We start from the raw sequence: 17,824 nt of genomic DNA, 5'->3' as shown, positions 1-17,824 counted from the left end.
AAAAAAAAAAAAAAAAAAAAAAAAGGGGGAAAAAAAAAAAAAAAAAAAAAAAAAAAAAAAAAAAAAAAAAAAAAAAAAAAACAACGAAACGCAAACAAAAACGAAAACTCAAGAGGAGGGGCCCAAATTGTCCCCTTCCGCCGGCAAATTCCCTTGGTTCTGCTCGATGTCCATCACAACATCCCCCTCATCGTCGAGGAATTCCGGTGGGTCGCCATGATGCTCGGAGGCGTGTTGGTTGTTGTTCCCCGGATGTTCCTCGTTGGTCTCACCGTTGTGCACCCTTGTAGAGCTGATAACCTTTCCCCCCTGCTCCCCTCGAATAACCACATGTTCGTCCTCCTTAGCTGCACGCTTAGGAGCTGTGCCCATTGGCCTCTTCTAATGCGACCCCTCCGCCACCTTCGGTTGCTCTTGGCCTCTGACCGGCATGTCGTTCATGATCTGTTTCTCGTTGGCGATCACATTGACCCTCCTGGGTCTACCTCCCCCGTTGCTTTGGGGTACTGCTTTGTTAGCTCCATTATCAGTTCTCCTCACATCCCTGGGTGCCATCTCCACTGTCGGGACCTCTTCCACATGGTCATGGGACACAGGCTCCATCTCCAGAGGCGCGAATCTGGATCCATTGCCGTTCCCGGTGGCCTAGCGGTGCTTGCTCTCCCTTTCTGCACACCTGCATCTGCTGGTTTCCCCTGCGCTAGTGGCCTACTGGGCGGTCGGCGTTCGTTCCTTGTTACTATTATCCACGGACCATAAGGTTTGCCCGCCCTTGGGTTAACTCTGGCATTCCCTCGGCTGTCTGTCCTGTCCTCTTGTTGCATGTGCTCTGTGGGCTCCCCTCCATTGTCACTGGTCTCAGTTCCGTCGGGTCTGCTGTGTGTTGGACATGTTTCTTGCCTATGACCATATAAGCCACACGTGAAACAGACCATATGAACGCCTTCGTTGCCACCTGCCACACCCGCTCCTCCAGAGTAAATCGCGAGATCAACGGTTTGGTTATGTCGATCTCAACACACACCCTCGCAAATTTGCCCCTTGACACCAGACTGGTGGTGTGATCCACCCTGATTGTACGCCCAAGCTTATTGCCAATCTTGCGGAGGCAGCGCAGGTTGTAGTATTCAACCGGTAAGTTAGGAAATCGAACCCACACGAACACCTTTTCTGTCATGTCCGTGACCGGATCGAAATCCGGTACCCAATCCTTCACGATCAAGTAGTGATCGAGGATCATCCATGGCCCTTCATACTTCGCAAAGTCGAGATCCTCCTTCATCCCGAACTTCACCAGAAAGTAATCATTATCGAGGGCGATTAATTCCATCTTACCTTTCGGCCTCCACATCGCGGTCAAGCGGCGCATCAGGTAGGCATAGCCCACTTTCCTTCCCATGACCTTTATGATCAACGTTTGCCTCCATGGTTCACGATAGCGTTCTTTTTCCTTAGTAGAGAGCCAGATCGTTGGGCAGGTTGGATCTTCCTCCACACCACTTGGCGGTACTTCCTCGTCGCTGTCAGATTCATCGTCCTCACCACGGCTTGAGATCAGGAAAGGCGCTATGCCGGATCCTGTCCCCACGACTGATTCAAGGTATGATCGAGGCTGAGCCTTCGGTTCCGATGCCCCATGTGTCGTCGCATGGGCCTCCATCGCAGGGATTCCCATCGCCACCTCCTGGGTTTCCGGAACCACTTCCGCCATCGACGTCACTGGGCTATCGGCAGCCACCAACCCCTGCTCTGCAAGTGGGGTTTCAGCCACCACCTTAATCGTTCCCATCTCTGGGATCATGTCTTCTACCGATGCCGGTGCCTCCGTGGCAATATCCATTGCCGATTGGGAATGGCCGGCGTCATCGAACTTCGTCTTCTTCGTACTTCGTTCCAGCAAATCGTGATCTTCAGGGTACCGTTGGCTTGAGAGCGTTTCATTAGCCATTAAGCACTTTAATTGCGCAAATCACTATATAATGATAAATATTTAGTTGTTGATAATTAATTTGTTTCATTAAATACTTTTTTGGGTGACGAGGAGAACCACAACCACAATCTGAGAGTCTACACTGAATAAATTTCACTTATTGTTATAGACCGTAATTCCTGCAAACTACACATGAGAGGTGTACTGCACTAGCAAGAATCCATGCATGCTACATGTCCAACTAAAATGATATTAACATGTATCAAACTCGTAACATTTAAGTACGAGAATCATGTTCCACCTATTTGCCTATTCTTCCGGGCGTTCGAAAAAATATTTTGAACTTGGGCGTTGAGGACAATTTCAAGCATTAACATCTGGTTCGGTCCCACAATTTGTTAAAGCTTATTAATTTAGGATTAGGAGTAGGAATAATATCTTAAAACATGAGTTATTCCCCTCGTTATTATTAGGAGATTAGTATTAGACTATTTTTGAAAATTTATGAATTTCTTTTACTTTTAACATCTAAACTGTCCACATTTAATTAAAATTTAAATAAATAAATAACAATTTCACTTTTAGTCATTGATTATTGTAGCATTGCCACATTTAGTCATATTCTTTTAATTTTGTCATATTACATCCATGACTTTCATTTGATTGCCACCATTAGTCTTCCGTTAATTTACCGTTTAGAATTTAAAAATAACAAAAGAAAAATCCTTACACATATCGTAATTCATATTTCGAACATATTAAAAATATCATAAATATCAAAGGATGTAATATCGTAACTCATGATATATGTAAGGATTTTTTCCTTTGTTATTTGTCAATTTAAGGATATCACTGTGTTTCAATATCGTAACTCATATTTCGAACACATTAGAAATATCGTGTCCCTAGGTGTGTCAAAATCTGTCCACTTTTTTTTACCCTTATTTTTCATGAATATATTAAATTCATGAACATGAAAGTTGTAGGCCATCTTCATATATTTTCATGGACACTTGAATCACATCAATTGGATATTTTATGTGAGAGATCAGATAACCAGAATACTCTTAGGATGTCACAAAAGTGCATATTTTACCCTTTTTTCTTCGAAATTTCTAAAAATCAAATATTAATGAATTAAGCTCCATATTCCACCAAACTAAATGAGACACAAGCAAAACTAATATAAATAAGGTATTAGAAATAAGTGTAATTAATCACTAATCACGGCAATTTGTGAGTCTTCCTCGGTAGGATCCTTTATTAGTCTAGAGGATTGTTTGATCGGTTTGGAGGTAGTTGGTTAACAATGGAAACAAAAGGTAGTGGTGACGATGTCAAAAAGATCTTCTAGGTCTTCCTCGTCCACCACAATTGATAGCGATGACGACTCATCCCTTAGATTAGTCTCCAAGCCTATTACGTTTGGATTGACCATACCATCCGACACTTCAAGGTTCGCCGCATAATTCAAGTAGTCATGGTCCATAGGGATCTGCTGCTCACTTGACCCATGCTAAGAAGAGGGAACCTTAACAATCTCTTTTTCCCATTGGTGCAAAGCAGATCAGAGGTAGCTGTCAACTCATTGGTAGTGGAGGTGGGAAGTTATTCATCCAGACTATATCTGCTCGAAGATAAAATAAGGTCCCTTGTTCGGAGGGATTCGTAGACCTTGACTTATATGCCCTGTGTGCTAAGAGAATAATCCTCTTTAACAACCTCCGATCCACTAGGTAGGTGGCACCTTCCCTAGTGGTCAGCTAGCAATTCATTGGCTAGTTCAGGTACTCAACGTCGGGCCACCTTTAATTTGGCGCTTTAGCCTCATAACAATATGAGTTCTTATAATTAACTATGGCAATTATGGCAAAGTGCTTAGTAGCTTTGCAAGCCTAGTTTTCCTTAGCCAAGCTCTCAGCTAAAGACTTTTTCTCCTTGATTGCATTGTCACGAGTAGTCTCCAACCAGATCTAGTTGGGGCATGTCTCCTTCCTGTTGTTTGTTCAACTTCGAGTAATCCACTTGTAGGTTTTCCACCTCTGACTAGAATACCTTGATGTCATTCCAAAGTTCATGGCGGGCAACCACTGGTTGGAGAACATCCAAAAAAAAAGGGACCAACATAGATTAAAATGTCCTAAGATACAACTAAGTATGGAAAATAACCTTAAAGGTTACTAAGTTTGGGATGAGGGATAAACGAGTAGTCTTATCTTGTTGGAGTGCTTAGGTGGTGTGGAGAAGTCGTCAGTGGCGTCCTTGGTTGGTAGAAGGGAGGACTTGGGAGAGAGTTGCCTGCTTACTACAATAACTTCTTCCATGAGTCGTCACTCAAGTCATCATTACTTGCAAAAGCAAAAAAGGTAATTGGTTAATGTGTGAAAAGAAGAAAAAAAAAAAAAGAGGAAAGGATGACTGGTTAGGCGAGTGAAAGAATTGGCAAATGGGGAGAAAAATAGCTAATGGGTTGCCATAGAGGAGACTTGTGGTGGCCACACTTGGAGGCAATAACTTAGCATTGTTGAGGTCCTTGAGCTTCGACCAATTGGTTGTTGGGGGAGGCCCAATGTTCCTTAGGAAAGTCTTCGATTGGTTAGTCCTTAAAAGGTGGGGAGGGGGGAGGGGGTTTGGAGTAGGGATGTCAACGGGGCGGGGCGGGGCGGGGGCGGGGAATGGGGTCCCCGTCCCCGTCCCCGAAGTGCCACCCCGTTCCCCGTCCCCGCCCCGTTCCCCGGCGGGGATGGGGAATTATTCCCCATCCCCGTCCCCGCGGGGATTTTTCAGGGACGGGGAATCCCCGTGGAGATTTTTTTTGAATTCTGTCCATTTGAAAAATAAAATAATATTCAACTTTCAAAGTCTAAAATTATAGATTAATAAAACTAAAAGAAACAATTTCAACTTTCATAGTACAAATTTAAAATGCATAGATTAATAACATTAAAATATCCAACTCTTACTAAAGTAATACACTGCTATAATCAAATTCAAAGAATCAAAGGCACTGCTAGTCGCTATAATCAAATTCAAATTTCATTAACCATTAAACTATTAAACCACAAAGCATAAACCATTAAAGCATTAAACATAAAACATAAACCATTAAACCATAATCTGTAAACCATTAAACCATAAAGCATACACCATTAAACCATTAAGCCATAAAGCATACACCATTAAACCATAAAGCATAAACCATTATCTGTAAACCAGTAAACCATAAAGCATAAACGATTAAACCATTGAACCATTAAACCATAAAGCATAATAAAGCATAAATCATTCAACCATTAATCCATAAGCATAAACCATAATCTGTACAAACCATAAAGCAATAATTACAAACGCGAACCAGTAAAGCAATAATTACAAACGCGAACCAGATTTCCAGTGGAGGACTTACATAGGCGTTGAGCAGACTAGCAGTAGTTAGGGTCGATCGTCGACGGCGAGCAGTGGCCGAAGATGTCGCAGACGCAGAGGCGAGGTCGCCGCAGTTCGCAGAGAAGCCGAGGTCGCCGCACTTCGCAGTTCGCAGAGAGGCCGAGGTCAGTCTTCCAGAGTTCCAGTTCGCACTTCGACGGCGGCTGGGACTTGGGAGGACGGTGAGTCGGAGACGACGTGACGCTGGGATGCCGTCGGCGAGGCCGCAGTTCGCAGACGCAGAGGAGAGGAGGCGGAATCGACGCAAAGGGCAGAGGCGGAGTTAGACGCAGAGACAGTTGAGAGGCAATGTTTTAGGGTTTTATGTTCTTATTAACTTATATACTTTGTATAAAATATAAATATATAATATATAATATAATAATTATAAGCGGGGAATCGGGGACGGGGCGGGGATCGGGGGCGGGGACCCCCCTCCCCGTCCCCGCCCCCGTCCCCGGCGGGGATTTGTGATTTTTCCCCATCCCTGCCCCCGTTCCCCGATTTAATTCCCCGAACCCGCCCCCATCGGGGCGGGGATCGGTTTTCCCTGTCGGGGGCAGGTTGAATTGCCATCCCTAGTTTGGAGGCAGAAGTGGGACTGAAGCTAAGTAGAGTGAAAGCTGAATTGACCTTGGACTAGTTGGGTGAAATTAAGTCTTTTCTTCCATCTCTTGAGAGAAGACTCTATGCCATCAACAAATTTGTATAGCCACCCCATTTGTGAGATAGAGACATACATGGGGATACTCGGCTAACCCGGGTGACTTTTAAGATCTAAATGGAAAGCCTAAGAGAGGGGTTGACGCCATACTTATGGAAAACGATATGAAAAAAAGAGATTAAATGGTGGGAGTTAGGGGTGAGCTGCCCAAGCACTAGTCCACAGTACTAGTAAATCTAGTTGAATAGTGGTGGTGGCAGTACGTGCAGTTTATAGTAGACAAATTAACCAAATTTACAGTTAATAACTAGTTACCCTAGCTACATGGATTTTCTTATTAATTTTTAATTAATTTATTTATTTTTAGAATTAATTTTAAACCTTTGTCATTTTCTTTGCCTCTAGGTGGGAGATGAGAGCTCTATTAATCTTTGACAATAGAGACTTTGACTTGGGAGACAAAGAGATATTTGTCTCTGGCTCTGGAAGCGAAGAGATCTTCGTCTCTGATGGAAGACGAAGAAAAACTCTTCATCTCCAGGTTGGAGACAAAAGATCTTTTGGTCTTCGACGCTAGAGATGAAGATCTCTTCATCTATGGCTAGAGGTGATGAGACAATAATTTTTTAAAAAAAATTTTTTGAAAAAAAGCATTATCCAACTTAGACATGTTATTTTTTTTTTAAAAAAAAAAGAAATTTAAATGCCACAATATCATTTTTACCAAGAGTACCTGGTTTGATTGCATGAATCGGTGGGAGAAGTATTTTTTTTTTTTAGTTAGATGACTTAGTTGCATTTTCATGTGTAGTTGACTGACTAATTTGAGAACTTAAGAATGGTTTAATACTTTTTTTGGGTGTAACCCAAGGTTTCCACCGTCGGACACAGTGGCAAATACCCATCGCTGAATTGTAGGCATCTCTATTGGGTGGGACAACTGGAGATTTAAGACTGCTCCATACCTAAAGCCAGGATCAAATACTTGACCTTTAGTTAAGAGTGAATGAGTCCTTTCCACTCAACCACATCCTCCAGGTTAGAATGGTTTAATACTAGACCCTAGTGGAATAACAATTCATTTTGTAAGGAAAAAGGTCATTCTCGTGAGTCGTGACTAATATTTTCGAGAATAAGATAATTTACCAAACACAAAAGTTTATTATTAAAAATACTATTTCAATCCCGACTTATACAATGAACCAAATTTGTTACAAGTTGTTATTGAAAAGACATATTTGATTTCTAAGATTTTAACAAAACACTGATTTCAAGGACCATATTTGTCCCTTCACTAAGAATTTAAGATTAATTTTATAATAAATAATAAATTAAATTTATTATTTTTTTTTGAATTTTCAATATATGTGACATGTCAAGTAGGTTTGATGCATTGTATGATATTCTAGATAAAATATGAACTTCTTTTTTTGAAAATAAAATATGAACTTCTTATTATAGTAGATTAGTAGATAAAGGTGACGAGGATGTCACGTGCCGGGGAGCCCAGGTAAAGTAAAGGAGAAAGGCGGAATCTAGATCCAACGGATAATATCTTCCCAAAACTATCGGGAACTTCAACAAAAGACCATCCAACGGGCAGGAAAATTTCAAAAAATCTCACCGCCTTTGATGATCGGACGGTGGGTATTAAATCAAGTGGCCCCACTACTCTCATAAGACCCGGCCCACTTACGACCCACTCATTCTCCCTCTCTCTCTCTACTCTCTTTTGTTTCTCACTTTCTCTCAGTTTACTCTTTCAAACTGGTTCATCTGCTTATCCTGCGCACTATAACTATACATTTGCTTATCCTGCGCACTATACCGGCCTGAGAGAGATGAAGCCGGCGTTGGGGTTCACGGTGAGGATATCGAGATACAGGACAGCGTTATAGAGATAGAGAGATAGAGAGAGAGAGATCCGAATTCGACGGCTGAGATTTTGTAGAGATGGAAGGTCAGAAAAGCCAGGCGAGGCTTACGAGGACTCAGTCTTCACTTCTCCGGTCATCTCCGACCGTCCGGTCATCCATCCACAGCATGTCGTTCGTGAACGAGATCACGCCTTCTGATGAACAAGAACCTGACCTGGAAGAACAGAAGCCGCACAAGAAGCCTTCCGGCGCGGCTCCGGCGAGTTTCGTATTCCGGCCATTCCGGTCCGGCTCGGCTCGGGAGGCTCCGGCGCTCGTCGCCTCCCTCTTCTCTCTGTACATCCTCTCCGTCTTCTTCAACTGGGAGGACGTTCGCACATCGGAGAATCTTCTCCTGGCGCTGAGCTTCGTGGCGGTTATTCTGTTCATGGTGCGGAGGAATAAGAAACCAATCCGGCTGGGCTACATTTTCCTGAAGCGACTATGCGAAGATTACGCCAAGAGAGTGGGGTTTACGCCCAAGAAATCCTCGAAGCCAGTGGAGTGGTTCATTGGAGAGGCGAAACCGGAGGATTTGGCGAAGGAGAAGGAGAGCGGAGTAGTAAAAGAAGGTGTGGAGTTTTACAGCAATGGAGATTTGTACGAAGGCGAGTTCCACAAGGGAAGATGCAATGGGAGCGGCGTGTATAGCTACATAGGAAATGGAAGGTACGAGGGGGACTGGGTGGATGGAAGGTATGATGGATTTGGGATAGAGAGCTGGGCCAAAGGGAGCAAGTACAAGGGGCAGTATAGGCTAGGTCTTAGACATGGCTATGGAATCTATCGATTCTACACCGGAGATACCTATGCCGGGGAGTGGTGTAATGGGCAGAGCCATGGTGTTGGGGTTCAGTCTTGCTCCGATGGAAGCTGCTATGTCGGAGAATTCAAATGCGGGGTCAAACACGGCCTTGGCTGTTACCATTTCAGGTACAAATTCTTCAAACCTTTTTTGGATTTAGGGTTTAAGGCCTGGATTCCACTTTTTGTGTTGACCTAAAATCTGAGTTGTGTGCATTTAATTTAACTCAAAGATATGATTGGTAAACTCTGGGATCTATAGGAATGGTGATTTGATTGAATCTGATATTGAATTCTTGATTCATTTGTGATCTAGTTCACTTTATTGTGTTTGCTATAAAATTTGCCTTTTTTGGTAATTACTTGGCTTTTCTGCAGAGTCTTTTGACCATTATTATTGCTGCTGTATTTGGTAAACCATACTTGTCTTTCATTTGCTAGTATGATTTGCCATTGCTTTCATGCGTGGACTCTCTCTGATAGGGAGATTATTATATTAAGCCTACTTAACTCATCAGTTTGTCCAGTAATTTCCACATATGAAGCTTAATGGAACAGGAAATATTGATTGATTGATTTTCCATGTTTCAATATGGTTTAATTTTACTATTCTTTTCCGATTCTGGGTTGGAGGAAAAAAAAATGTTTGAATCGTCTGAAGAAACAGGGTTTCTTGATTGCATTGCAGGAATGGGGATAGATATGCAGGGGAGTATTTTGGGGATAAAGTCCATGGGTTTGGTGTGTATCACTTTGCGAACGGGCACTGTTACGAAGGGTCATGGCACGAGGGGCGCAAACAAGGGTATGGGGCATACACATTTCGAAATGGGGAGACAAGAAGTGGTGAATGGCACAGTGGCAATCTCAAAACTTCATTACCCTCAGTAAATGACCCAGTACTGGGTGCAGTTCAGGTAAACAGACAGTTACACACCATTAAATTCTCCATTCAATAACCTCAACTTCCTCCTCGTCGTCCTAGTCCTAGTTATGTAAGCACGAAACACATGGAAACTTATGCCATTTGGCTTGTCGTTTGCAGTCTTCTAGAAAAGCAGCGCAGAACGCCATTAACATTCGTCAGGTGGAAGATCACGTAAACAAGGTGGTCATGTCTGCGAACCGAGCTGCTACTGCTGCCCGTGTTGCTGCTGTTAAGGCAGTTCAGAACAGAATGGATGGGAAATTTTGTGATACTAACAGTTAAGTTTCTGAGTACTTGTAAATGTAAATTAACCCCCCCAAAACAAAAAACAAAAAAAAAAAAGTTATCTGCAAGTATGGTGATGATAAGCCACCCTGGTAAGCACAAGCTCACCGGAGGTTGTTGAGAGTGTATTTGAGGTTTTGGGTTTTTACCAAACTGTTAAGTTGTACATAGATCCAGTTGTATGAATGAAAAAGAAAAAATATCTTTTTCTTCCAATGATTATTGCTTGATCTAAAGGCCGCTCCTGTTTTCCTTCCTTGTAATCATTAAGGATTAAAATACAAGCTACCTAAGCTTCAATTATTAGATTATTTCCTCTTGTTATAGTAGCATAGTCAATGCCATAGCTGTAAATGCAAGGATGCCTAACCTCTTCCATTTTTTTTTTCTTTGGAATACTAACCTCTTCCATTTTATTACTCCAATTTGTGTGCTTACTGATTTATTTTATTAGTCCTATTTATGCATTTTCTGGGTCCCATTTTATTATTTCTATTTTACTCCCTAGTATTTTCAATCCATTTTATCATATTTCTGTTTTATTTTATTTGTTTTGTTTATTACTCGTTGGTAGTGTTGTGAAAATCTCGCTTAGGCGTCGATCGATTATCTAGTGTGTCAGCATAATCGGTAGTCTCGGTAGTCTAGCTGGCTGGCCAACTAAGTTGCTTAGTCGGCCAATTAGCTATTATTTTTTTAATTAATGGCTTATTTGAACTCAAAACGACATTGTTTTAAGCAAAATATCCTAAATTGTTCAAACTCTAAGTGTTTTTAAAGTTAATATTTAATATTTTAGTATTAACTATTAAAATATTAAATATTTTATAATTATTAGTCTTTAAAAATTTTAAATAAATTTTTAGAAAATAAAATAAAAAAATACATGGTGCCTAAGTGCTTCTTAGATATCCAAAGAGTGCATAGCGATTTTTTCAATCATGTTCATTGGTCAAATTAATTCAAATATATAAATTTTATAACAATACATATTATAATGGAGATATTATAGATATATTCATATGAGCTTATAACAATTATAAATGTCAACTTTTTCATATTCCCTTACAAATAAAATTAGTAATGTGTGATCCCACATTCAAAAAGAGTGACATAATACATTCAAGTGTTTTTCAAATTTACAAATATTATGAAACATGATAATGTTAGAATTTTTTTAATAGCAATTAACATGCTGAATTAGAGAGAAATTAATAATATTTATTATTCCTACAAATCAAAATCCGAAAAGATAAATTAAATAAGAACTAAAACAATTAAAATAACTTTAAAAAACAATGAAGTATATAAAAAAGTCATAAACATAATTCAATACTTCTAAATTTTTACTTTTTAACTTATTACCTAACAAATTTTTAATAATTATATCATCATTGTTATTATAACCATTTAAGAGCGATGATACCGTTATTACAACTAGTATTTTCGCCCGTGCGTTGCACGGAATGGATTTGTTATAATATTTAAAGAATATTTGGATCAATATACAATTATATATATTATAACATCGAATATTATATAGCGCAATTGATGAAATTGATTGGATCGATTATGTTTTCTGATGTTTTCCTTTGAATTAGGACAAATAATTGTCCAATTACCCGGGCGTGGATAAATTTGTTTTATTATATATTGAGATAATAAAAATAAAGATGAAATTATAAAAAAATTCTAATATTGAACGTGTACATTTATTTGATTATAAGATTAGTACAAAAATATTACTCAATTAATTGAATAATATATTACTTGTTTGTCTAAAATTATCTTAAAAAGATCTATAAGTAATATGACTTATATAATTATATTATGACTTATATAATTATATTATTACTAAAATAAACATGAGAAAATGAGAAATAAATTAATTGTAATTATTATAAAAATAAATTCAACGACCAATGCTTAACTTAATTATCATAATAATTATTAGGCAATTATTATTAGTCAATTACACTAATATATTTGTAATTATACTTTTATACTTTAAGTATATTCATTTTCCCCATATTGCATTTAGTTTTATCTTCGTCCTCTATATTTGAATGAATTAATTTTGATTATTATAAAAATCTAACAACCCATGTTCAATTAATTTTTTTAAAGTTTAAATAACTTAGAGTTTTCAAAAGGAAAGTATAATTAACTATTAAAGTTTTTAAATAATTTTCAGTCAATTAGTACTATCCTTTTCTTTTCCCGATAAATGATTTTACTTTTATTAATAGTGTTGATACGTGAGTATACATATTATCAATTTATAGATATTAGTTAATTTCTATTTTACATTTTCTTAACAAATAAGTTTTATTAATTATTTGACCAATAAAATATTTCATTAATTGACTACAAAAGTTTAGGCGGGGAATGAAATAGGAGGATTTTACTTTTATATATAGTATAGAATATAGATTACGATCTTTTTATATTTTAAATCAATTAGTAATATCATTTTTCTCGGAATAATGGTCAAATAAACCACTGAACTACACAAAAAACTGCAATTAGGTCATCGAACTCAAAAAGAATGCAATTGGATTCCTGAACTATATAAACTCATGCAATTAAGTACAAATTGACATGTTTTCAAAAAAAAAAGTCCAAATTGACCTGTTTACCTACAATTGTGATAACATGGTGGTTACTAATTTTAAAATAAACTTTTTAAATAATTTTAATTAAAATAATTAAATAATAATAATAATAATAAAATTTAAAAAAAAAAACAGACGTCTCCGGCAGTTCTTCTATTTTTTTTTTTAAATTATTAGTGCCGATTGTTATGTGTAAATTAATATCAGGCAACCTTATCTAGGAAAAATGAAAAGAATTACGTAGTAATATTTACCTAATTTTCGTTCCATTTTTAATTGATGATGTAGAATATTATTATTGAAATATTTCCGTTTCATTTTTAATTTCCGTTCCTTTTTTTAATTTATATTTAATATTGTTTATAATATGCCTTTATTATTTATGATGTAGAATGTTTTCCTTTTTTAATTAAATTGCAATGATATGACCATTTTCTTTTTCATTTTAGTTAATTATGGATATTTTTTTTATTTACAGTCAATTATTAATATTCATTTCCTTTTATATATTTAATCAATTAGTAACATCAGATTCATTTTTAGTCGATTTTTTTTTTGATTTTCAGTTAATTAGTCAATTAGAATAATAAATCCACTGGTATTTTTACCTAATTTCTGTTCTATTTTTAATTAATGATGTAGAATATTATTATTGAAATATTTTCATTCTATTTTTAATTTACCTTTACTATTGTTTAAAATTTAAAATATGCCTTTACTATTCTTATGTTTTTATATATAGTATAGATTAATATTATGCTAATTATGACGTCCATGTATTATGAATAAGTATGGTAATTAAGGAGTATATATTATAATTAAAAAATAATGTATATTTTAATTTCGTTTAATTATGGACGTAATATGTGTATGTTTAATTTTCTTTAATTTTATCCGTAATATATATGTGTACGTTTAATTTTCTTTAATTATGTCCGTAATATGTGTACCATTAATTTCTTTAATTTATTAGATAAAATTACGGCAAGTATAAAAAACCGTTTAATAAAAGTATAATGTTTGAACTAATTTCTCAATGACCATAATTATTAAGATTTTATTCCAAAGTAACCATTAGCATAATTTTATATGTGTAATAATCTGTGAATTGAAATAATTTACATAATTGTATGGACGTAATAATATGTGAATTAGCATAATAATACGTGAATTGAAATAATTATCATAATTTTGTTAATCTCCTCTAATTATGGATGTAATATGTGTATTATCAATTTCGTTAACTGATTTGATAAAATTTATATTACGAACAACAATATTAATTCATTAGTTGTCATAATTTTTAAGATTTTATTCAAAAGTAATCAAATGAAATGCACGGGTAATTGACATTATCTGAAGTAAAAATATATAAAATTATCGTAAGAATGAAATCTCTATGTTTAATGACCATAATAAATTTAGATGTTAAATATAGTGTAATTACCACGGATTATTTAGATGGTAAATAGTATATGGTAATTACCTATATAGATTAGCATATAAACGGATTAACAGGAAGGAAGCCTTTTAGATAAAATATATTAGGAATAATATCAATTAAATAAAATATCATAGGAATTTCTCAATTCTATATTTATAATTACCTTTATAAACAGATTTGATAGGAAAATTTAGTTACAAACTTATATTAAGAGTTATGGATTATTATTATTATTATTAGGAAAATTATATTAAGAATTTTAGATTATTATTACTATGGAGTATTATATTATTATTATTATTATTATTATTTTCTCAAAAAAAATTATTATTATTATTATTATTATTATTATTATTATATTAACATAATAGATTTTAAATCGAGGCTACAAAATTTAATATTATTATTTCATTTATTCAAGTATAGTAATCACCATTTTTTAACTAATAAGTGTGAATTAGTATTGTGCAATTAATGATAAAGATTAATAATAATTGGAATCAACAATCAATGATACAGTGACCCATGTTTAGCTTCCAATGCACCATTTTTTATAAAGTGAAGAATTGGAATGGTAAAACGAACAATTGGAATGAATAATTGAGGATTTATTCAAGTATAGTAACCACTATTTTTACCAAATTACATAAGCATCCGTAAATGGGGAAGATCAAGATTGCAAATTCTACAATATATAGATGAGCATCCGTAGATTGCTAGTTATTTTGCACAGTACAACTAAAAAGATGGATAGTTAAATAAGGTATTATCATTCAAAATCTTGTAATACAAAGTTACAATACAATGTTTTTCCATTAGAAATTACCAATCAAAGTAATGTGATTAAAATATATAATTATAGAAAACATTTGATTGTTCACTACAATCACTCTGAAAATTATAATTTTACATACGTGATACGCCCATGGCAAAATTGGCCTAGCTACTTGAAACCTTATCAGCAAAAATTAAAGCATATTGAGCTGTTAAAATCAAACTAAATCACAGTACTACAAAATACTCTATGGAATGCAGACTACACCATAAGGATCTCCAACATGCAGAATGAATCAACTAAAAATTAAATCATACCGCATACCATAACAATTCTACGCGTGTTAAAGTTCGATCTTCGACTTCGTAGAATTACAGATTATAGATCTCTAACTAATAGTGAGAGCACAGATATTGGTACGTTGTGAGAGAAGAGTCATTTCTCATCATTATATAGTGGAGGATAAACATAATATGGAAGAGTTTTCAAAAGGAAAGTATAATTAATTTTAATTTTATCTAAATATAGATGATTGACATGTAAAAATTTTACTACAATATTATATAATTTTTTCATTCTAATATAGTTAATTACATGTCAATTATATAAATATATATAGATATATAGATATAGATATAGATTATCATATCACTAATCACCAATCACCAATTAATTAATTAATATCAATATCAATCTATATAAATATAAATATTAATATATAACAATATTACCATATCACTAATATATTAATATTAAGAATAATACCATATACCATATTATCAATTATCAATTATATATCACCAATCACCCATCACCCATTAATATTAACAATATTACCATATTATCATATTATCATTATCATATATTACCATAATAATATTATAGGATGGATAATTAATAAAATAATAAAATAATAAATAAATAAAATAAATGATTTTACCAAAATACCCCTAAGTTTTGGGGGGGAAATTTGGGAGGAGGAAATTGTTTTTATATATAGTATAGATTTGAAAGAAGATTCAAGCAATATAAAAATATTATATAAATATTAGTGTGTGTTTGGAAAGAAGATTCAAGCAATATAAATCTCATCTATTTTCAAAATCCTACTATTGTAAACATTACTAAACTATTAAATAAAAACGTTATAATTAACTTGACACTTTCACAAAATGTGAGAGTAAATCTCTTTCCCATTCATAAAGAGGTGTGTAGTGCATGATTGACGCTATGCAAATGAGAGCAAGAAATCTCCTTTTTTAGAGAAGTTCATTCCTCCTTGGAAACTAAAATTTTAGAAAAGTGTGATACTCACATCACATGTCTAGTTTTGTTTTAATTTGTTTTCTTTCAAAATTTTGTAATTATATTAATAAATCTAATAAATCTTAATAATATTTGAAAACATATTAATATAGAAATTTTACTTCTCATGCTTTATAAGTTGAGATGGTTTTATTTTCTATCACATTATTTACTCAATCTGTCTCTATTCCCTAATTTCTTGTCACCGTTTTTTGCACAATTTTCAATGCAACAAAATAGACGTTACTAACTTTTCAATTTTGTCCTTCAAAAGTAGGTATCATTTATACAAAGTACAATTGTACTTCATTAATTGTTTAGAAATGTGAAAAAGTCAAAAGGGTAAATTGATAAATGTAGAATGATAATTATGTTCAAATTTGAGAAGAAGATAATATTTTGGGATAAACTAAAAAAGAAAGTAAGACATATAAAATGAGATGAATAAATTACAAGTTAACAAAATTGAAAATATAAGCAGCCTTTTCAAGTCAAATCGCTTAAATATTATGCTAAACACCAATTTTCATTGGCATTTTGCATTCAAAATGCTACTTATGTAGCAGTATTTTGACTTGGTATTGAAAACAAAAAACTCTCATTTTTTTTTCTAGAACATTACTAAATTATGGAATAAAAAGTTATAATTATCTCAACACTATTACAAAATGTAAGAGTATATGTAATGCATGATTGATGCTATGGAAATAGGAATTGGAAGATTCTAATTTTGATTTATTTTTTTAATTTTTTTTAAAATAAGAATTGAAACAAACTAATAATATTAAAAACTCATAATTATATTGATTATAAAAAATAAAATTTAAAAAATAGATACAAATAATATTATATCATAGTTTACATAGGATACAAAAATTTTGAAATTGGATATAGATTTTATTATCTTATTATTTTTAGATTAATTTTCTTATCATTTTTATAATTAATATGAAAAGCTACAAAAATAGTAAATAATATAATTAAACATAATTAGTAAGTATCAACAAATTAATTTCCATTAATTGGACCTAATAGAAAATAAATACAAATTATTCCAAAAAAAAAGAAAATAAATAAAAATCAGTTGTTCTCTTCTACTTTATTAGTAAGTAGAATTCTTAATTATTAATAAGTAGATTTCTTAATTTAAACATTGTTAGCTGCTTCTTCTTCTTCTTCTTCTTCTTCTTCTTCTTCTTCTTCTTCTTCTTCTTCTTCTTCTTCTTCTTCTTCTTCTTCTTCTTCTTCTTCTTCTTCTTCTTCTTCTTCTTCTTCTCTTCTTCTCCCAGTTCATTCTTTATTTTTAAGATTATCTTTTTTTTTAAAAAAAAAAATTGAGGGGTAAAATTATAAAATTATATTTATTTATTTATTTCAAATATACTCTTTTCTTCTCTTTTTGTTATTTTTATTTTTAGTTTTAGTGTTTCAAAATATTATTCAATTTGTTAATTTAAATACTATTATTTTTTACTATTTAAATTTAGAGTTTATTATTAAGTTTTTTTCTAAAAGAAGAAAAAATTTATTACTGAAGCAACAAGAATAAATAACTATCGTTAGTTCCTCAAATTTTGGTCAATTTGATTTAAAATTTGTAAAATTAAACTCGTATGGAGTAATATGTATACCTGGGTGACACGTTAGTGCTTATTTAATTTTTGAACATTTTTGTGCTTTTGAGATTTAACATTTGGAAATAATTTATTATGTACCCATATTTTAAAGATAC

The 17,824-nt window shown here is 34.0% G+C and overlaps 1 protein-coding gene and 1 long non-coding RNA gene across 2 annotated transcripts; one reads left to right on the top strand and one right to left on the bottom strand.

Moving 5' to 3' along the window:
* Window positions 1-3,114: 3,114 nt before the first annotated feature.
* On the bottom strand, window positions 3,115-5,655 carry LOC116002650. The gene is made up of 2 exons (XR_004094525.1): window positions 5,337-5,655; window positions 3,115-4,278 (listed from the first exon to the last, which is right to left on the bottom strand). It is a non-coding gene; the product is annotated as an uncharacterized LOC116002650 (long non-coding RNA).
* Window positions 5,656-7,733: 2,078 nt separating this feature from the next.
* LOC116001048 (radial spoke head 10 homolog B-like) lies at window positions 7,734-10,169 on the top strand. Its single transcript, XM_031240952.1, has 3 exons — window positions 7,734-8,869; window positions 9,429-9,657; window positions 9,786-10,169. Exons 1-3 carry the CDS (start codon window positions 7,974-7,976, stop codon window positions 9,948-9,950), a joined length of 1,290 nt encoding a protein of 429 aa, XP_031096812.1. The 5' UTR covers window positions 7,734-7,973; the 3' UTR covers window positions 9,951-10,169.
* Window positions 10,170-17,824: the final 7,655 nt, after the last annotated feature.

This window comes from Ipomoea triloba, chromosome 13, assembly GCF_003576645.1.
Source record: "Ipomoea triloba cultivar NCNSP0323 chromosome 13, ASM357664v1".
NCBI lineage: Eukaryota > Viridiplantae > Streptophyta > Magnoliopsida > Solanales > Convolvulaceae > Ipomoea > Ipomoea triloba.
This window is presented reverse-complemented; position numbering and strand designations above follow the sequence as displayed.

Coding starts and splice junctions, on each gene's coding strand:
- LOC116001048 (XM_031240952.1), top strand. CDS start 7,974: ATGGAAGGTCAGAAAAGCCAGGCGAGGCTTACGAGGACTCAGTCTTCA. Junction 8,870..9,428: donor CTTGGCTGTTACCATTTCAG/GTACAAATTCTT, acceptor ATTGCATTGCAG/GAATGGGGATAGATATGCAG. Junction 9,658..9,785: donor CAGTACTGGGTGCAGTTCAG/GTAAACAGACAG, acceptor TGTCGTTTGCAG/TCTTCTAGAAAAGCAGCGCA.